Genomic DNA, 22,620 nt, shown 5'->3' on the forward strand with positions numbered 1-22,620 from the left:
AAAGTGTCCATGCAGAACCTTTACCATAGCCAGAACCAGATTATATATGTTGAAGTATATACATAGTTGCAAGCAGCTGTCTATGGATTTCTGTGACAACTGGTTCATCTAACACCTCTCAGTCTTCCACTATCTCACCTCATACCAGGCACACCACTGATATCCACACAGCAATGCCAGTGACCAATGGCTGCTTTATTATTGGTGGCTGATGATGCTTCCGTGCAGTAGCCGCACACAATTTGTCATGAGATGAGCGAAGTATCCGCGAAGCATATGAAAATGCTACATGTAGTATGCACCTATAAATGGCGCGCTTACGATCCCTCCTATCTACCGAGAGTGCAGCAGTCTCATGCCCCATTATTACTGCACTACCTACAGTTTTTTGAATACATTAAATGAGAGAAAAAAAAAATAGGTTAATATTTTGTTTGTAGAACTTACTACATTACACGGCTTTTATATTTGAAAAGCATACAGCAGAAAAATGTTCTTGATGGCTTATTTGTAAAGAAAAAAGTCATCACTAAAAAGAAATAGCACTTCCTTTTTAAAAAAAAAATAAAAAATGTTTATTTGTTCCAAAATACTCTCTCCTTTTACACATTGCTTGCACTGGTTTCATTGATAATACAGTTTCTCTATCCGCTAGGAGGTGGGACCAACTCTTCCTCCTCACCGTTCTCCTCCTACTTTTCTCTGTTACTTTTTCCAGTTGTCTGCACAGGATATGGGAGCAGACCCTCCGACTATGAGGACAGTTCAGCTATCCCCAGGAGCATGGCAGGGGGTTATGTTTATTTTTATATTTATACTAAATCAATGGCCACTAATGAAAAGTAATTCACTGCAGTGGACCCTTGCAGCATCAGCCTTAGCCAACATTCCTTCCTGATCCCCAGACAGGGAGGCATATTGGCTGGCTGCGCCTTTTCCCTCTTCAGAAGACAGTCAAGTTAGGTTAGGTTTCATTACCAGAATGCACTGAAGTGTATTGCTATCGCATTGAAGAAATAGAGACTTGTTTGGCATTTTATGATTCCTGGTTTGGTAGAGGGATCTGTGGAGGTGTGAGGATCACAAGGGCATTTCTTTGAACCTTTCACTTGGTGTATGCTGGAACTATCAGATCCTACACCTGTGATATGGACTGGCAAATAGAATAATACAAAGATAAGTGTCTCCTGAGTGGCCAACATGCCCCCAGTGCTGCAGAGTCCTGTGCCACCTCACCCTGAAGAGCAGGGTAGCCAGGAGAAAATGACAGGGGGCATTAAAAAGCAGCAACTGATACAGCACTGAAAGGCTCCAGAACGGAGGGGGCGGAGCCTAACGCACAGTTCTGCTCCTGCCTCCCAGCTGCCCCAGTGCTCCTAGAAGGAGGCTGGTGGCCATTTGAGAAGACAGTCTGTAGACACATGTCTGCAGAGCTGGAAGCTTCTCGCAGGGAGAGAGAGGTTGAAAGATCTCAGAGGTCTGCCTTCTCTGAACCAGACTGGGCGCGGTCTTTAGCCAGGTCTGTAGAAGGGCTCACAAGGGTTATGTCAGCCCAGGTTCCTCCCGTGGCATCGTCCTCTAATGTCCCTGCTAGGAGACTAATACCAAATCCCCTTATGTGGGATGATCCGGAAGAGGACGACATGCCTGATACAGAGGAAGGAGTTACAGGACCCTATAGAGGAACAGGCACCAGAGGAAGCGGAGCCTGTATCTCAGGGTGTAGAGGCGCTGATTGCAGCTATACGCCAGCTGTTACATGTTGAGGACATGGACCCTGTGGAAGTTAGGCTGTCTATCTTTAATAATAAACAAAGACTAGCAGCCTCCTTTCCAGTGTCTGAGGAATTGGACGAGATCCGCAGAGCCCTATGGCTGAGACAATGGCAGGCGAATGCGGAATCTGAGAGCCGTGGAAGTGCTTCCATTCACAGGGGAAGCTCTGTTTGGAACGGAACTGGATATCTCAAGCCACAGGTGGTAAGTCCACTTATCTCCCATCTGCTGCTCCTCCTCCTCCTAGGAAACACTTTGCTGGGCCGTCCTTTCATATCCCAGGGAGATTCAGGGTTCGTGGCAGAAGAGCTCCCGCTATCTCCCGTGGTTCCAGAGCAGGGGTAGAGCCACTACATCCTCCTCCCAGCAGGATAAGTCTTCAGTTAAGCCTCCGGCATGACACGCTCCCTTTTCTCCTGCGGGACCCCAGAGTGGGAGCTCGCCTTCGCAATTTCGAAGTAGTTTGGATCAAGTCTTGCCAGGACGCTTGGGACCGGGACATCATTATTCAGGGGTTGAAGTTGGATTATCAGATCCAACCTCCTCCTCGTTTTTTCACAACCGGTTTGCCGGCATCAGCGGACAAACTGGTTGTAATACAGGAAGCAATAGAAAAGCTACTGTCTTCTCAGGTAATAGTGCATGTCCCTATCCATCAGCAGGATCAAGGCTTTTATTCCAGCTTGTTTGTAGTTCCCAAGCCGGATGGCTCAGTGAGACCCATTCTGAACTTGAAACATCTCAATCCTTATATGCGGACCTTCAAGTTCAAAATGGAGTCCCTGCAGTCTGTCATTGCAGGGCTCGAGAGGGACGAGTTTCTCGTATCCTTGGGCATCCTTTATGTCCATCTCCACATTCCAATTTGGCCTCCTCATCGGGCATTCCTTCGGTTCGCAGTGTGGGCCTCTCATTTCAGGTGTTACCTTTCGGTCTTTCATCAGCACCAAGAGTGTTCACGAATGTCATGGCAGTAATTATGGCCATTCTTCGGATTCAAGGTGTTACTATCGTCCCGTACTTGGACGACCTGCTTCTCAAGGCTCCGTCACTCAATTACTGCAGGACATCCGGGTAACACAGAGTCTTCTGGTACAACACGAATGGATCCTGAATTACCAAAAATCTCATCTACAGCCTACTCAGCGTCTGCCTTTCCTAGGGATGATTTTGGACACTGTGGAGCAGAAAGTATTTTTTCCGCAGGAAAAGATCACCTCCATCCAACACATGGTGCGATTGATACTGTGTCATCGCAGGGTGTCAGTACACCTGTATATTCGCCTTCTGGGGAAGATGGTTGCAACCTTCGAGTCCTTCCAATACGGGAGATTCCATGCCCGTCCATTCCACCTCTCTCAGTGGTCAGGGTCCCACCTTTTTCTTAACCAGCGAGTTCAACTGTCACCCAGGACTCGATCATCTCTCCTTTGGTGGCTGAATTCCTCTCACCTATTGGCAGGCAAGCGGTTTGCAATGTGGGAATGGATTCTCCTCACCACAGACGCTAGTCTGAGGGGATGGGGGGCAGTAACTCGGGGAAGACACTTTCAGGGCCGCTGTTCCTGACTGGAGGTGGTACTGCCCATAAACACGGCTAAGGGCCGTGTTCTATGCTCTTCAGGTAGCACATCATCTGTTGAAGGGCCGTGCCATCAGAGAACAGTCCGACAACGCCACAGCTATGGCGTACATCAACAGACAAGGCGGCACCAAGAGTTGGTCCACCATGAGGGAGGTAAGCCGCATTCTTCTCTGGGCAGAGGAATTTGCTGTAGCGATATCAGCAATTTTCATCCCAGGGGTAGAAAATTGGGAGGCTGACTACCTCAGTAGACAAGACATTCATCCGGGAGGATGGATGCTCAATCCACAGGTCTTTGAACAACTGATTCAGCATTGGGGTCTCCCTCAGGTAGATCTCATGGCGTTGAGGTTGAACCATCAACTTCCACTTTACTGCTCACGGACAAGAGATCCACATGCGGTGGCAGTGGATGCTCTAACAACTCCTTGGCGGTTTCAGTTTGTTTACCTGTTTCCACCACTCCCACTTCTTCCTCGTCTGCTTCAAAGAATCAAACAAGAAAGGGTAAAGGTTCTGTTGGTGGCTCCAGACTGGTCCAGGCGGGTGTGGTACTCTAACCTACGTCTTCTACTAATAGACGACCCGTGGCCTATTCCTCTGCAAGAAGATCTACTGCAACAGGGTCCGTTTATCTATCAGGTCTTAAAGCGGCTTTGTTTGATGGCGTGGCTGTTGAAAGGGCTATCTTAAGAAGAAAGGGTATCCCTTCCAGGGTGATTCCTACTATGTTAAGGGCTAGAAAGGAAGTTCTCTCAAAGCACTATCATCGAATATGGAGGGCGTATGTCTCTTGTTGTGAACGCAAGGGTGCGCCACCGTCAGAATTCAATTTAGCCAGGCTGCTTCTTTTTCTACAGGCTGGTTTATCAGCAGGTCTTCGTCTGGGATCTTTTGAAGGTTCAAATATCGGCTCTGTCGGTTTTCTTTCAGAAGAAACTAGCATTATTGCTTGATGTCCAAACATTTCTACAAGGGGTTGTCAGGTTAAAACCTCCGTTTGTACCTCCAACGGCCCCATGGGATTTGGTCCTCTCTTTTCTGCAGTCTTCCCTATTTGAACCTTTACAGACTGTGGAAGAAATTTTTATAATGGAAAGTGTTTCTCCTTTTGGCGCTCACCTCTGCTAGGCATGTGTCGGAGCTAGGGGCGCTTTCTTGTCGTCCGCCTTACCTCATTTTTCATGAGGATAGGGCTGAGCTACGTACGCAATTATATTTTTTGCTTAAGGTAGTGTCTGCGTTTCACATCAACCAACCAATTGTGGTTCCGGTGTTTAAAGACGATTCTTCGGCTTCTGGATCCCTAGACGTTGTCCGGGCTGTTCGGATTTATGTTGACAGGACTGCATCCCTCCGGAACTTGGATACGCTGTTTGTTCGATATGACGCGTCCGGGCTGGCCGGCTTCTAAGGCAACTATTTCTAGATGGATTCGTGTGACAATCAGACAAGCCTATCTGGCTGCATCAAAACAACCTCCTACTTCAATCACAGCGCATTCTACGCGCTCGGTGGGTCCCTCGTGGGTGGCTGCACGCTGTGTTTCCCTGACCCAGCTTTGTCGGGCGGCCACTTGGTCAGGCCAGCATACTTTTGCAAAGTTTTACCATTTTCACACGTTTGCGGCATCTGCTTCACAGTATGGCTGTGCTGTTTTGCAGGGTTCTCAGCGCTCTCCCGCCCGGGATGTGAGCTCTGGGATGTCCCCACTGTACGGAGACTCCAGTGTCCCCTAGTGGATGAAGGAGCAAACAGGATTTTGGTACTTACTGATAAATCCCTTTCTCCGATTCCACAGGGGACACTGGATGCCCACCCGGCGCTGTTCCACCTGCATTGGTTATTGTTCTTCCTGGTTTGGACAGTCGTTTTTTTTTTCTTCAAGGTCTGCTTGATTTGTTTGCATATTTGCTTGTTTGTTCATGTTCTAGCTTCTCTTCTCCTCTATTATTCTATTTTCCAGCTCTCCTAGGGCACAGTTTCTTAAGACTGACCTGTACGGGGGTATAGAGGGGGAGGAGCTAGCTACTATTCAGATTTATTAAAGTGTCAGCTCCCGGTTATCCCACATCTATACCCCACTGTACTGTGAGACTCCAGTGTCCCCTGTGGAATCTGAGAAAGGGATTTATCGGTAAGTACCAAAATCCTGTTTTTTTGTTTTTTTTTCTCACACCTCTGATTTTTCCTAAAATCGTTTATTTTAGGAAAAAACAGCGGGACTTGCTTTGGAACACCAGCACCCCCACTTACAAACACTCACATACGCACCCTGCAGCCCATTTTCAGTCCCCTAATTGAATAGCAAAACCCCTCAGGCCTGGGAAAAACCCTGCGCTGCGTCGTGTTTTAATTTTCCGCCGTAATTGGATTCCCCCCATGCTCTGTATGTAATTTTTATACATATGAATAAGAAATTGTTGATTTATAATGACAGGTGGCAGTAATTATGTATATGATTTTGAATAGCATTCAATTTGGCCTGATTTAGAATTAAGAGCAAATTCAACTTGGGTAATCCATGCTGTGAAGCACGGAGTGTAACTACAATGGTTTCTTTGTATGCAGTGAATAGGCTGACTTTCTCATAGCTCACAGATACTGGGAAGCGTTCTTTTTAGAGTGAAATATAGAGCTCAGGTAGGCTGTATCCCTCTCACAATCCCAGAAGTGCAAAAATGCTTTTCACCAAGGTGCAAAATTGCACCCTCTAGCTGGTTTACGCCTAAATAAATGGGGGCCAATGTTCACATCTGTTAATAATTATTATTATTATTCTAATTTAGCTAATCACTAAATTGGCTCTCCCCTAAAATCTCAGACCATAAACTTTAGAAATTGCTTTGAGGCATACTCCGAGAATAACATTCAATTATACAATTTAATCTGAATTTGTACAAAAAGGCTGGTATCAATCTTCCTCTCATTAAGTGTCACCATCCCTATCTCCCCCCCCCCCCCCCTTCCATTCACATATAGTAGAGTGACTGACAAAGGGGGTCATTCAGACCCACTCGCGAGCGGCAGGACGCTCGCAAGTGGGTCGATGTTCCCCACTGCGCATGCGCACGACGGAGGGAGCTTCGTCGTGCGCATGCGCGAGACCCGGCGAACGACGAGCTTTCCATCGCTTGGGGTCTCGCACCAAAGGGGGCGTGCTGTCGATGTTGATTGACAGCACGCCCCCTTTGGTGGGCGTGCCGGGGGCGTGCCTGCCAGACGGAGGCGTTCCCATGGGAACGCCTACCGTCTGAAGCCGGCCCCACTGACATCACTAGTGATGTCAGTGGGAGTGATTTTGGCTCTGATAGAGCCAAAATCACACCTGGGCTTGTGGCTGGGAAACCCGACCGCATGGTTTCCCTCGCAAGTCCGATGGTCGCGATGGTCAAGACCATCGCGACCATCTTTTTGCACTCTCGTATATGCTGTGGGTGGTGACCCACAGCTATACGAGCGTCCAGGAGGACGCTCCATTTTAATGGAGGAGGGCCCTGATTCAGAGCGAGCGCTCTGGTCAGAGCGTCCGGCTCTGAATCAGGGCCAAAGTCAGGAGTTTGTAAACTACCTATCTTGCCATTTATTATACTTGCTTTAACCATACATCGACCAGTATCTCCCAATGTGCTTCTACCACACAAGTATTGTATAAATTGCAATAAATTAATAGAAAAATGATTGATGAACTGAGAAATATTTAAGTAAATGACTGAGAATGCAGTTTGATTCAATTTACTTGCAGATTAAAGTGGTTTGTAATATTTCAGAATCCTTCCCAGCTGAAATACAGTACCATATTATGTACATTGGTCAACAGACAAAACTAAACAAATCAGTGTGTGCTGTGTGTCGATGTGATTCTGTAGCCCTTTTATTATACTGTGTAACACTTGTCTGTGCGTGCAACTGTTGTTGTCGATATGTAAAATGTGACTATATAACAATGAAAACATATTGAAACATTTTTATTAAACAGTATAAAACGCAACAAAAGTTTTTAAATGTACACAACAATATAGAAAAGTACCATTTAAGTGATCAAATGCCTTCATCTTATTCCATCATTAGAGTTCTAAACCGATTAATGCTTTTGGATGCTGTAGTGAGTCTTCAATATCTGCAAATATACTGTGCACTGATTCAGGAGAACCATATTGATTCCTGCAACACAGTTCTGAGCTGTTCTCCATCCGTAGTTCCCTTGTATTAGCTGCAGCAGGAGCCTGACAGGCTGCTTTAGTAACTTCCTGCTTCTAGGGATCTATAGCATGTTCTCAATAAAATATAATCTATAGCTTGAAGATACTTCAGAACAAGGTAATCTTTAGATGAAACAAGTTTATAAGACCAGGAGAATTGGTTTGTACCAAATTCTGCTGACTCACTGAATGCTTGGCTCCAGTTACAGCTAGGAGGCAGAATTTTTAGACCCCAGTATTGTATGGAGAGACCCACAGAACATGCATGTTGCAATTGTCTAACATTTTCCTGTGGTTACTGTATAATAGAAACCAGAGCTGGTGTGTGCATGCTGTACTATATAATATGTTTACAGATCATTTCTTGCATTATAGTTTTTTGTGTCTTTACTCACAGATGCTGTCTTTTATGTACGCCCATCTGGCCTTCTTCCACCAAGGTTATGAACTTTTCAGTGAACTTGAGCCCTACATGAAGGATTTGGGCGCACAGGTAATTGATGTCTGCGTATTACCTGGATGATCAGTTAATTAATCAAGAACATTAAAAATAAAATCAAACATGTTTTATATTATTGGTAAGCTCTGTAGAAGTGTCTACAGTTTCTCAGTCCTTCCTCAGCCACCGCTCCTCAACCCATAGCATACGGGAAGCAGTCGGGAAGTCGATGGGTGGAATCCCGACTGACGGCTTCCTGACTGTCTAATCCCGGCAAGGGTTAAATGACGTGCGTCGAGATGCCGATGCCTGTCATTTTCCCTACGCCAGGAGCCCGACTTACCAATTGAGGGTAAGCCAGGCGTGGGGGGCAGAGGGTTAGGTTTAGGGTCCCCGGGGGGACTTAGTGTTAGGCACCCCCCCGGGAGGTTAGGGTTAGGCTAGGGGAAAGGAGGGTTAGGGTTAGGGACCCCCCCCGGGGGACTTGGATTTAGGCGGCGGGGAAGGGGGGATTAGGGTTAGGCACCTGTTTGGGAGGTCAGGGTTAGGGGGTAGAATAGGTTAGCCACTACTTACCTCTCGACGATCAGGATTTTCACTGCTGCCGGGATGCCGCTGTCGGGATAGAACATGGCCGGCGGTAAATCATACTACATCCTAGCATACTTGCCCACTTTTGAAAAAGTATGTCAGGATGATTGTGAAAGCAACACCTATGAGAATGGGGGTAAGGTACAATCAGGGAGATTGCTAGACTTTTCAGGGAGTCTGGGAGATTGCTACTATTTCAGGGAGTCTCCCTGACAATCAAGAGAGTTGGCAAGTATGCACCATAGATAGTGTTTTCTAATTCACCTAGCTATCGTGACTAGTTACGGCTAATTATAGCAGTAGTGTGGGTCCCCACGTGTTCTATCATGCAAAAATCCCCAAATCATGATCTGAGTGAGGAGCTGATTCATAACCTCTGACTTTGGACATTAATGTATGATTTTATTCCAAAAGCATGTCACTTATTCCCTAATATGATTTTTCCCTACTACCTTCTAAATTATTTCACGTGGAGTCCTGAGGAAGAAAACCAACTTCCCAGTCCGTATTGTATGCCTGTGTAGTATATATGATACCTTTGCACATTTGGCTGTCATACACACAGGTTCAGTTTATAGGTGCTAACACAAATAACAGTATTTTGTACATCATTAAATTGCTGATTCCAGGAATGTCATTGAATGGTTGTATTGGAAATGCAATCTTATTAAACACAGGGAAAAAAAACTGCCCAAATTCTAGCTGCTTAGATATGTATGTGCAGTGCGAGTATATTCTGTTCCCGAGCCTTGAAGAGGTTGTGCGAGGGCAGAGGCTTTATATGCTTGTGACACATTCTGTAAATTTAGGTTATATTGTTATCTTATAATGAAAATGACATACACCTGTTCTGCTCCAGACTTGAGCAACGTGGTTGGCTGCTAGTTTTCCCTTTCCCTTTGTTGTGTTTTACAGCTGGATTGTCTTGTTGTGGATGCAGCAAAAGAAAAAAGAGACATGGAGCTTAAACACTCGACAATACAGCAAAAGGTAGGTGTGTGGGAACTAGTATAGAAGGATGCACTCTGCTCTATAGTCTGGCACTGCACATTAGAATGTACGCTTCATTGTCTCCTGCCTGGCTTAGGTTTCCAATCAAGGTCACGGCTGCAGTGAAATAGATCATCCTCTGAATTATTTATCTGGTGCCAGTCCGCAGCTCACCACTATGAATACTGAGATATTTACCATACCCACAAGGGAACACTTTGCAGTTCTGTTATAGTTTTAGATTGATTGATTGACTGTTTTTTTGTTATTACTTTCAAAAAAGACTTAATGTGTTATTTCTCTTTTTTGAGTAACTTATTGGTATTTTATTTAAAAAAAAAAAATGTATTTATTGGTGTAAAGAAGAATAAACATTGGTGCTCCAGTTATAGCTGAGATACATCATCTGTAATGTTAAAGCCCACTGGCAAGTAATTGACAGCCATTGCTGGGTGCCATTGGTTGTCCTAGTTGCTGCACAAATCCAAGGCTAGTAGTATACCCTGGTTTAGCTGCTGTGACATACCGTAAAGGGTTTATGTGACTGACAGAATTATATGTATCTTTTTACTGTATGAAAACACTATAATAAGCTTGGTGTTTAGTATCTTATCCAAATTATGTATGTAACATTGAGGCTGGGTACACACCTTACAGATATATCTGCAGATGATGGTTGTTCATACACACAGAACAGCCATCAACGGTCATCTGGCCACGGGTACTGCTGGCTGGGGAGGGTGGGGGGGTTGTGGTTCTCCCCTGCCCATACCCTCCGCAGCCAGTGTATGGGCATTCACCTGACTGCCCATACACACACACGATGCCCCAATATAGCTGCAGATATATTGGGGCATCGGCTGTGCAGCAGAGCCGACGTGAAATGTCTGTGAATGACGTTGTTCAGACATATCACTGGTACACACTGGCCGTCGCACACACGATATATTGGCAAATCAGTTGACGGCCAGTGTGTACCCAGTATAAGATGGAGATGGGATCAGTAATTTGGGCAAATATATAGGAGTATAAACAGCATCAGGGATATTAGTTGTTAGCACAAATGGTGGCACGTAGATAAGACCTTAATTCAGTTCAGCAAAATGTCTGTAACGTGCCGCTTCAAAACATAACTAGATATTTCTTGCACCCCATTAGAGGTGCAGAGGAAAGCTAGCAATGTTCAGTGCTTCGTATATGGTGGATTCGGATGCAGCCGAATATTGCGGTGAATTGTGGCGGCAAATGCTGCTGAATTGCATCAGCCCGTGGGATAAAAACTCAGTAGAGGTGTATTATCCATGAAATTCAGACGGAGCTGACACATGTTTCACTTTTATTTTGTTTCCTCTTACAAGTTTTCTTTCTGTGCTTCCATTAGGGATTATCTGCTGATGACTCCAATCTGGAATGCAATGTTGATGCAGACAATGGTATTGTTATGGAAGGATACTTGTTTAAACGAGCCAGCAATGCTTTCAAAACCTGGAACAGGTAATAATGTGTTTTTCTTCTGAACACAAGCTGCAGCCCCTTATGATGGAATTTCTGTTCATCCTGTTGAATCACTAACTTTGGAGAGAGTATATGGTTGTTGCTGGCTGAGATGAAGGATCAGCACAGAAATAGAAGATGCTGTATGTGTCTTTCTTTTTGTAGTGCTTTAGCTGCAATCTTAATTTCTGATTTCATGTCATGCTGCTGCTCTTATTTTGCATTTTCATTCCTTCTCCTCCTTTCCAGTATGTTTTAATCCTGCCCCATTTTTTCACATGACAGGAAAAAGCCAGATCACACCAGGTATCAACCAGCCTCTTCTACCCTTCATGTATTACATGTGGCACGTTCCTCTCAATGTTATCCCGGTACTTGACCTAGATCTCTTGCAATGGATGTATCTCATACTTACATACAGTATATAGGGATGGCATTTTAACATAAATAACGCCTCAGTATCTTATTTGCATTGTGTTCATTGCACAGAAGACCCCAATGTTTGGTGTTCTAAGTATTTCTGAATACAACACTCTAGTGTTTTGTGTTACAGGAGACTCTAAAGCATTTGTGCTTGCTAATAAAAAATGAGGCTGATAAATGGATACTAATTTCACCTACCTACTAAAATCTCTAATGTAAAGAGACACAAATCAATGTCACGCTATAGTAATCTGCCAAAGGATTTAGCATGAATCACTTGGAGCATTGTCACATCCTGATCCTGAAATCCTTTTCCTTCTATTCAAAACTCTTGTTTTGTTATGAGATGCTCTCCATTGCATGTCATCTCTCCCACTTGGTTGCATTCTGCTTTTGCTTGCAGCAAGTATTAACATTTTAATATATATGTTAATTTGTTACGAAGAGTCATCTTATATCCCAAAGTGTCTTATATTCAAGCTTGCTTTGTGTTTTTATCTTTTTCGCAATTTTGTACTGTTTGCATAACTTTATAACTTTTGCATGTTAATATTTGTATCTTTTTTATGTGGTAAGTATCCGTAGTGCCTTTTGAGGCATCTTGTACATAACTGATCATTTTAAAGTCATGCTATGTGTTTATAGACCAAACTAAAGCTAGTTTGTGTACTGTAGCTTGTCCTTCTATACATATAACTAATTTATACACTGCTCAGTATATTCAATACTGTAGCATGGTACCTCATAGGTATTCTCCAGACACAAAACATTCTTTTGAAGCTCATTTATAGACATGTACGAGTCATTCCTTTCACATGAGAAGCACTTCCAAGTGCACCATGCAGTGATAACAAATCTTACGCACGTTCAGGTGAGAGGGAAAAGCAGAGGGATTATTTATAGACTGCAAAATCCTCAGCCCTGCAGTGCTACTTTGTGTGTACAAGTGCACCTAACTTTCTGCTCACTTTGATCTCATTACTTTTGGATTTAAGTAGTTTTGTAGAGTGACAGAAGCTCCAGGTAATGCACATGGTGGGAACAGTAAAAGTGACACACCATAAAGTATAACCTACTATCACTAAAAGTTCCCCCATTATTCATTTAATTGTTTAGTTTTTCTTCTAAAATACTCCTCCTTTTTGGTTAAGTTATGGATGTTGGGAAAGTGTATTTTGTACATGTCCTTTCAGTGTGTTTGAATCTTTTTACAATTTGTATTATTACCATTGGTCAAAGCGTGTCTAGAAATAAGACCAATCTAATTGGAATGTGTGACTTGTGTCCCATTATTAGTATAGGGCAGAGGTTCCCAAACGCGGTCCTCAAGGCACCCCAACAGATCAGGTTGTAGAGAGATCCATGGTTGAACACAGTTGGCTAAATCAAATTGACTGAGGTACTGTGGTCAAGCATGGATATCTTTAAATCCTGAACTATTGGGGAGCCTTGAGGACAGCGTTTGGGATCCTCTGGTATAGGAAAAAGATGATAGAGAAATCAAGTAGTTTTGTAGGGAGCAATGTCCTGTGCACCATCCCGCGAAACAGAAAACACCCCATGAATGCACCCTTTTCACTCTTTCATTACATTTAACTAATTCTCTCCCACAAAATTAAGTTTAATTTCTGCACTTCATTCACCTAATTCACATATAGCAAGGAGTGATCTAATTCACCCAACTCTGCCCATCTTGCAGTTCCCCGTAAAACCGGTGGCAATCGCACAGCAGTGAGTGTGATGTCACAGACAGTACGTATTTTTTGTTCTACGGTTCAAATGAGCCTTTGGGATACTATTATTATGTGGCAGACTTTCAAAGCCACGTATTTTCTACGGTTTTGGCCGCAGGATTTAAGATGACAATACTATTGAATACAATGGTTTTGCATTCAATGTTGTTGCTGTTTTAAAACTAGGAAGCAATAACCAAAGAAAATCAGCGGCTTTGAAAACCTGCCACTTAGTAGATATAGCCCTTACTGTTAATCATTTATTTGTGCCACCAAAATGAGCTTCCCAGTATTGCCATAATCATAATTTTATACGGTCACATTATAGTGTTTTGTTGTATAATTGAAGAGGTGAGATGATGAAGGTGTTATGTAACAATTTTCTGAAAAATTACTTTTTTATTTGGATGAAGGTGTTCTGACCTAGGGATCAAAGTAACAATGTTATTTTAAATGTTGGTAGTCTACTTAGTGATATATTTTGTGGATAAAAGTGATATGTCCAATTCTTAAGTCAGGTTTTAGTGGATAATTTCTCAGTTTCAAAATGTAAAATAACATCTACAGCCACTCGCCTCTCCAATTGTTATTGGATATAAATTCCAGAAGCTTTTCAATCATACTTGTTTAATTCTTTATATACAATGGTATGGCATCTCCGTGTTAATGCATTCAGTAAGACTATTTTCTGTAAAATGAGGAGTGCATGTTTATTACCACAGAGAGGTAACACTTGAATCAGTCTTTGAGTTTGCTATTATTAATCCATCACTAACACCACTCTGTTTATCTGTGTGCTTGAATTTGGCTTCCTCTTTTTTTTTTCTTGTCCGTATTTTCCCCATGTCCCAGCTACAGTGTGTCCTATTCTTTTCCCTATGCTGTGTAGCTTTCCATTTCCTGTATCGTGCTGCAGTGTTTCCTCTTTTACTGCGACCTCAGGACAAGTATAGAGAAACTGCCAGCTGTCAGCTTTTATTTCTGCAGTTGTGTCTTTTGCTTTAATGTAACGTCTGGTCGTGTTTTATTCATTTAATAAATAATAGGAACACATAAGTAATCACTTTACTTCCTGAAGGTTTTTGAATTACACTATTAATTAGATTCAATCCTCTGCATTTTATATGTGTGAATTCAGTATATAAACAAACCCCTTTCTGCTCTCCCAAACCATCTGTCACTTTGTACAAAGTGAAGTGGCCCCAGACCTTATGTCCCATCTGAAACCTACTAAATAGGTAAAGGTAGATTGAATGCTTCCAGCGCACTTTTCTTTTTAGAAGCTTTGCATTATTGTCTTGTCATGTCTTCTGAGTTTTCAGAGGGCCCATAATGTAGTGTCGTTAAGTTGTGCCCCCAAAATGTTTTTGTAGTGGAAATGTACCTGCACCCAGCTAATAACCCATACAATTTCTTCAAAGAGCTAAACTTTTTTTGAGCTATGCATCGGTTACACTGGATGGGTGATGTTTACTCATTTATATTATGTGTGTTACTCTTATTTGGTGGGTGTGACTGCAGGTTTTAGTGGTGGGGGGGGATATTTGTGCAGTATTTTTATGACTTTTTTTTTTTTTCTTTTTTAAACATACTTTGCTAAGTACAGTTACTGATTAGAACCAACATGAACATTGCCTTAAGCGGTCATAGTATAAGCATATTTAGCAAGGTGAGTTTGAGAAATCATCTTCACTGTATCCCGTTATTTAGAATTTAGGATTGTTAAGCTTCGTAACACATATCGGAACCCCTCTGTTAACATGTTTGTTTGTTTGTTTACCTATTGATCTTAATATAGAAACATTGCTTTGATGTTTTGTCCATTTGAGCTATGTAACCACTATTTATATAGTTTTTTTCTACTTTTTGAGTACACTTTATTACACTTTTTATTTAATCATGTCACCCTCTTTCTGTGCAATTTCCCAAGCTGTTCTGCTGTTGTCCAAGTGGCGATTAACATTGTACTATTATGTTGCACTAATTTTGTGCCTTCAGTTTCCTGTGATGCTACTGATTTAATGTACACCTACTGAAAGTCGCTAATACATATTTTCACTGTGTGTTTTTGTATTTCTATTTGTGCAGGCGCTGGTTTTCAATACAGAATAATCAACTGGTATATCAAAAGAAATTTAAGGTGAGCTATGTCAGGTGTTGCTCTAGGAAGTCTGATTCATTTACTATAATTATTGTTGGGGTTTGTAACCTTTTATATTATACCTTTATTAGGTTTTATATTGAGTGTGCCAGGCATGCTTTCCCATGAGCTTCTTACTCTTCTCTGTCCATTATTGCCTGAATGAACATCTGCCATGTGCTAAGACATGTCATGCATTTTCTGTCTCTCAACCTAGGATAATCCCACAATAGTTGTAGAAGATTTACGCCTTTGCACAGTGAAACATTGTGAAGATATTGAGAGACGTTTCTGCTTTGAGGTGGTTTCACCTACTAAGTAAGTAGATAATCTGGGTCAGCAGATATACAACCATTTCATTTGTTATTTCAAGGAATTTGGGATTTTAAAAGTATTTTCAGCTGCTGCTGATAGGACATTATACCTACTCACCATAGCAGAGGCTTGTGGGTGTTGGGAAGTTGTAAAATGTAAATGTTTTTTACAAAAAGTGAAGCCTAAATATGGTGGATTTTGGCATAAATGTACAGAGTAGCTGAGGGGGAAAAGAGTTGGAAAAAATAGGAATGTATTTGTCAGAGTGGCTAGATGTAATGATGTACTCAGTTCAGTGTGCGTAGACCTGAATATACAGATGAAGCACATTTTGGTTCAGAATGACACAGCCAAGGGCCTCTCGCGCCTTTCACCTCCTAGACGCACTGCGATTCCATATTGTGTCATTTTGGTGGTTGGATTAGCACAGAGCATTTTGGTGCATCTTCTACCATCTTGTCAAAATCAAATCTACTTCTTTTGTACACACTGTAATGTAAACTGTACATAAGGAATATCACCATGCTACAGCCCACATGCAATGTTCATGAATACTTTGCTGAGATCCTGATGGTCGCCTCTATTTTATGAGCCATAGGTAAACATAAAAAAGTAACCTGGTCCGTAATGCAAGAGTTCCAGTCTTTTTCATCCTTGTGTTATTCTGATCTCCCTTCCAGGAGCTGTATGTTGCAGGCTGACTCTGAGAAGCTGCGTCAGGCATGGATCAAAGCCGTACAGACAAGCATTGCCACAGCATACAGAGAAAAGGGAGATGAAGCCGAGGTCTGCAGACATGTTCTTGTATCAAAGGATCCACATAAGATGCCTATTCCTTGTTTATAAAGAGCAATCATTTACAATAATGTACTTAATTAAGGTTACTAAATAGAATATTTTCTTCACACAGAAAGCCGACAAGAAGCCTTCAGTGTCTGCCAGTAGCCCAATATCAGAGACTAAAGAGAAACTAGTTAAAGGGGAGAGTGCCCTGCAAAGGGTGCAGTGTATTCCTGGGAATACAAAGTGTTGTGACTGTGGCCTTCCAGATCCTCGCTGGGCTAGTATTAATCTGGGCATCACTTTATGTATCGAATGCTCAGGAATTCACAGGTGAGTAGCAGTCTGTTGCTGATAATCTGTGTAGGTTTGTATTGGGAAGTCTATATCATACTAATACACACTAATTAGAATTTGTGTACTGCGTTTGGATCTCTGGGTTGTATCGGTGAGATCATACCCATGCCCCAAGGGTCACTGGGTCACGCTAGTGGTTGAAAAGAAACATGCTTTGTCTACACAGAAGTTATTTCCAGTACATGGATTTGTTTAAGTTTGTCTGTTAGGATAATTCCATAGTATTTGCAGGTAAACTGGTTCATCTTAAATTATTTAAATTTTATTTCTATAGCACTTTTCTATAACTCAAGGGGCTTAGTGCCTATTAACAAATTCCTGTTCATAATACTATACACATATGATGTAGTTTCTAATTTTGTCTGGAGTTAGCCTTAAACATTGGTCTGAAACTGTATAATGTTGTCTTTGCCATACTTGTTAGGATTATGACAGTGCTGCTTTGTCTTTTGAACTAACCTATTTTGTGTTTCTTTTGCATGGCAAGGAGTCTTGGTGTTCATTTTTCAAAAGTGCGATCTCTAACTCTGGACACTTGGGAGCCCGAGCTTCTAAAGGTATAAATCTATAGTAACGCCTATTCACATAATTTTTTTACATGGCTCGTAAAGAATACACTAGTCCCACAAATCAGCTGAAAATGCTTTCATTTATTTCTCATTTGCTTTAGGCCACTGATAGCTATGGGCCACTAAAGGCCGTCATGCACAGTCTGACATTGATGCTTGGCCTGAGTGTCAATCTCTGTTTAGTATAAACATACAAATTTGATAGGCCAAGTGTCAAGGAGGTCAAGACAGGGTACAAGACACACCAGCTGATAATAAGCATCATCTCACCACATCTCACCACATTTACCAACATGCCCTTTTAATGGACCTGTCACATTCTGTAGAATTATCTGGGGTTGCAGATAGCACAATACTGGGGCAGTTATCTCATGACATGCAATATTGTAATGCATGTGGTTATCTTGAGTGGCCTAGCAAGCCATGGAAAGATCAAGCTTGTCTAATCTAAATTTACTGCTTATTGCAAAATATCTGTACCTGTATTTATGCTGATATGCTGATATGTAACATATTTGCTCTCTATGAGTAGAATGTTGCTAAGCAGGAAGAATTTCATTTTGAAAAAGCTTTCATATTTTTCGTAGAACTTTACTCAGCTGTTGGGTTGGGATGTAGTTATAAGACCGATGGCCGCGATGCCGCTGGTCTCAATACCGACGGCTGAATCCTGACAAGGCTTTGAAATACTGACTCCTATCTTAATCCAGACGCCAGCCCGAACGCTGTAAGTTCAGGGAGCCCTTAGCGTTAGCCGCGGGGGGGAGGGTTAGGTTTAGGGAGCGTACCAGGGTTAGGTTAGGTTATTTTTTTCTGGTTTAGGGTTAGGTACCCCTAGGAGGGAGGGTTATGGTTAGGCACCACTGGGGAAAGGGTTAGGTTTAGGCACGAAGTGGGGAGGGTTAGGTTTAGGGAGCGTAGTGGGGTTAGGTTTTTTGGGGGGAGGGTTAGGCACCCCTAGGTGGGAGGGTTATGGTTCGGCACCACCGGGGAAATGGGTTAGGTTTAGGCACGAAGAGGGGAGGGTTAGGTTTAGGGAGCGTAGTGGGGTCAGGGTTAGGGTTTTTTGGGGGGGTTAGGCACCCCTAGGAGGGAGGGTTATGGTTAGGCACCACTGGGGAAAGGGTTAGGTTTGGGCACGAAGGGGGGAGGGTTAGGTTTAGGGAGTGTAGTGGGGTTAGGGTTAGGTTTTTTTTTGGGGGGGGGTTAGGCACCCCTAGGAGAGAGGGTTATGGTTAGGCACCACTGGGGAAAGGGTTAGGTTTAGGCACGAAGGGGGGAGGGTTAGGTTTAGGGAGCGTAGTGGGGTTAGGGTTGGGTTTTTTGGGGGGAGGGTTAGGCACCCCTAGGTGGGAGGGTTATGGTTAGGCACCACTGGGGAAATGGTTAGGTTTAGGCACGAAGAGGGAAGGCTTAGGTTTAGGCACCAACGGAGAGGGTTAGGGTGCGGGGTGGGGAGAGTTAGGCTACAAAAAGGGAGGGGTAGGGGAGGATAAAAGTATACTTACCTGACCCCTGTCAGGAGGCATCCAGACAGCCGGTATTACACACCCATTCCGTTGGGTTAAACAGATAAAATCCTGCAATATCGCCCTTTCCAAAACAAGAAAAATGAACCAACATTTCAGTTGAGAATGTTCCCTATATGACAAGAGACCTTCTCACATCTTATGTAGTGCGTGTGGAGGTTAGGAATATCAGAAAGAATTTTATGCACTTTATTTTTTTTTTGTTTACTTTAAAAATACACTTGCTAGTAATGATGAACTAAGAAGTCTGTGTGCAAGGGGCATATTCATTTAGGCGCGTTAACTCACAGTAGCTGATTCCTATGTAGGTGCAAGCAGAAATTCACTACCATATATGCCCAGAAAATGCGCTTAATTAAATCTGCCCATAAGTTTGAAATGAACCTTTCCGAAAGGAGGAAAGACTTCTGGAAAAGCCATTACCTGGCAGCCCCTGATGGCCAGTGACCCAGTATTTTTGTTTTAGAGCATGACACAGGTTTGTGCTGGGTCCTAAGGCCTGAAAAGAAAGCGTGTACTGCCATTAATAGCATCTGATATTTGAAACTAGACTTTAAAATGTTCCTTTCTCCTCTTTTCCAATTTAATTAGCTTATGTGTGAATTGGGGAATGATGTGATAAACAGTATATATGAAGCACGTGTGGACACAATGGGCGTTAAAAAGCCTCAGAATGGAAGTCAAAGGTAAGTTCTTTATTTCTGTTTCAAACTAACAACATTTGTAGTATAATTTACTCTTTAACGTAAATCAGTTTTTTTTTCATCTATTTACAGTGCATCCGGAAAGTATTCACAGCGCTTCACTTTTTCCAAATTTTGTTATGTTAAAGCCTTATTCCAAAATGGAATACATTCATTTTTGTCCTCAAAATTCTACACACAATACCCCATAATGACAATGTGTAAAAAGTTTTTTGAGATTTTTGCAAATTGAATGAAAAAAACAAACTAAGAAATCACATGTACATAAGTATTCACAGCCTTTGCTCATTACTTTGTTGATGCACCTTTGGCAACAATTACAGCCTCAAGTCTTTTTGAATATGATGCCACAAGCTTGGCACACCTATCTTTGGGCAGTTTTGCCCATTCCTCGTTGCAGCACTTCTCAAGCTCCATCAGGTTGGATGGGAAGCGTCGGTGCACAGCCATTTTCAGATCTCTCCAGAGATGTTCAATTGGATTCAAGTCTGGGCTCTGGCTGGGCCACTAAAGGACATTGAGTTGTCCTGAAGCCACTCCTTTGATATCTTGGTTGTGTGCTTAGGGTCTTTGAACTGCTGAAAGATGAACCGTCGCCCCAGTCTGAGGTCAAGAGCGCTCTGGAGCCGGTTTTCATCCAGGATGTGTCTGTACATTGCTGCATTCATCTTTCCCTCTATCCTGACTAGTCTCCCAGTTCCTGCCACTGAAAAACATCCCCACAGCATGATGCTGCCACCACCATGCCTCACTGTAGGGATGGTATTGGCCTGGTGATGAGTGGTGCCTGGTTTCCTCCAAACATAACGCCTGGCATTGACGCCAAAGAGTTCAATCTTTGTCTCATCAGACCAGAGAATTTTGTTTCTCATGGTCAGAGAGTCCTTCAGGTGCATTTTGGCAAACTCCAGGTGGGCTGCCATGTGCGTTTTACTAAGGAGTGGCTCCGTCTGGCCACTCTTCCATACAGGCCTGATTGGTGGATTGCTGCAGAGATGGTTGTTCTTCTGGAAGGTTCTCCTCTCTCCATAGAGGAATCCTATAGCTCTGACAGAGTGACCATCGGGTTCTTAGTCACCCCCCCTAACACAATCGCTCAGTTTAGACGGCCGGCCAACTCTAGGAAGAGTCTTGGTGGCTCCGAACTTCTTCCATTTACGGATGATGGAGGCCACTGTGCTCATTGGGGCCTTTAAAGCAGCAGATATTTTTCTGTACCCTTCCCCAGATTTGTGCCTCGAGACAATCCTGTCTCGAAGGTCTACAGACAATTCCTTGGACTTCATGCTTGGTTTGTGCTCTGACATGCACTGTCAAGTGTGGGACCTTATATAGACAGGTGTATGCCTTTCAAAATCATGTCCAAACAATTGATTTTACCACAGGTAGACTCCAATTAAGCTATAGGAACATCTCAAGGATGATCAGTGGAAACAGGATGCACCTGAGCTCAATTTTGAGCTTCATGGCAAAGGCTGTGAATACTTATGTACATGTGATTTCTTAGGTGGTTTTTTTCATTAAATTTGCAAAAATCTCAAACTTTTTACACGTTGTCATTATGGGGTATTGTGTGTCGAATTTTGAGGACAAAAATTAATTTACTCCATTTTGGAATAAGGCTGTAACATAACAACAAAATGTGGAAAAAGTGAAGCGCTGTGAATACTTTCCGGATGCACTGTATATCTTTAGGGAAATTTTAGGTATTTAATGGTTTGCTGAATATGGCTGGGTAGATGTCTGATGCGAGCGAATTATTAGTAAGGGCTTATAACTCCTATAGCAATCCAATCCTGCTGTACAGCTAAGAGAAATGCAGGGTATAATAATCTCATTTGTTTTAAGCACTGAATCCTTGCTAGACAGAGTTTTTTTTTTATTATTCCTCTGTGCAGGCTATAAGCAAACTTGGCGAGTTGTGTCTAAATACTGTCGCATTATGCCTCCTATACAGGGGCATATCTATAATGGGTGCAGGGCGCGCAGTGCACACGGACCCCTGGGTCTAGAGGGGGCCCGCACCGCACACCCTGCACCCATATAACTTAAAACTTACCTTTCTGAGGTCCCGCGCCGGGTGTTAGTGCTGTACAAAAAGCGGTGGCCATTTTTCTAGCGTTTTGCGCAGTAGACTCCGGGCACACTCTAGTACCCAGAGTCTACTAATGCTCCGGTGGCTGGCCAGCCGCGTTAGTCGGCTGCCGGTTAGAGAGGAGGGGGCCCCGAGCCGGGAATGCACACGGGCCCCCTCTTCTCTAAAGCGCCCCTACTCCTATATAATATTTTTAGGCATTTCTAGACCAAGCCATCCCCACCCCAGTTACATGTTACCATGCTCTAATGATGTTCCTATGTATTCCTTACTATTTGTATGCTATTTTACTGCAAGAGGATTATTAATGGGAGAGCTTTAGCAGGAGATAAAGGGATTCTGGGGAAATGGAAGTAAAACAATGGAAGTATACTGCATGGTGAGCTTTGGAAGCCGACTTACTAGGACCATTGTAGAAACTTGGTAAAGTCTTAGAACAAGAATTTCTGTATACATCCATTGTGTAATATTTCTCTTCTAAAAATAGAAAGGAAATAGGTTTGGTCAATAAATGTACTCTGAAATGAATTACTCCATTTTTCTAATTGCTTGGTTAATAAAAGTTCTACCCTCTCCTCAGTCAGTTGCCCCATCAATGGGAATCAATTGAATTGATTCTTGTTTTTATGTTTTGGGGATAATTTGAGGGGAGGCGAGGACACACACATCCATGTGATTGTTATCTAATAGGCAGGAGAGAGAGGCGTTCATCAAAGCCAAGTATGTGGAGAAGAAGTTTGTGGATAATAGTGGTGAATCTGGCCTGGTTGCGAGGAAGAAAAGTTTATCCCGGAAGAGTAGTGAGAATCGCCTCATTTCCTCTGAGAAAGGCCTAACAGCAGCAGATCACATTAGAACTCCTTCCGGAGGCTCAGGTAATTGCACAAGAAACTCTGAA

General features: G+C 42.9%; 1 protein-coding gene across 3 annotated transcripts in view; it reads left to right on the forward strand.

Annotated features, from left to right (window-relative positions):
* Positions 1-22,620, forward strand: part of ACAP2 (ArfGAP with coiled-coil, ankyrin repeat and PH domains 2) — a 115,039-nt gene that overhangs the window by 46,901 nt on the left and 45,518 nt on the right. For 2 of the 3 annotated variants that reach the window (XM_088444811.1, XM_088444809.1), the window contains exons 8-18: positions 7,961-8,056; positions 9,509-9,583; positions 10,965-11,077; positions 11,363-11,383; positions 15,322-15,373; positions 15,591-15,691; positions 16,369-16,474; positions 16,599-16,801; positions 17,313-17,382; positions 19,515-19,609; positions 22,413-22,597. In XM_088444811.1, the coding sequence (XP_088300937.1) occupies positions 7,961-8,056; positions 9,509-9,583; positions 10,965-11,077; positions 11,363-11,383; positions 15,322-15,373; positions 15,591-15,691; positions 16,369-16,474; positions 16,599-16,801; positions 17,313-17,382; positions 19,515-19,609; positions 22,413-22,597 (1,117 nt within the window). The remainder of the gene's footprint in view (positions 1-7,960; positions 8,057-9,508; positions 9,584-10,964; positions 11,078-11,362; positions 11,384-15,321; positions 15,374-15,590; positions 15,692-16,368; positions 16,475-16,598; positions 16,802-17,312; positions 17,383-19,514; positions 19,610-22,412; positions 22,598-22,620) is intronic. The other variant, XM_088444810.1, reaches the window with a different exon arrangement.

The sequence above is a fragment of the Taudactylus pleione genome, unplaced genomic scaffold (genome assembly GCF_031769625.1).
Source record: "Taudactylus pleione unplaced genomic scaffold, aTauple2 ptg000372l, whole genome shotgun sequence".
Lineage (NCBI taxonomy): Eukaryota > Metazoa > Chordata > Amphibia > Anura > Myobatrachidae > Taudactylus > Taudactylus pleione.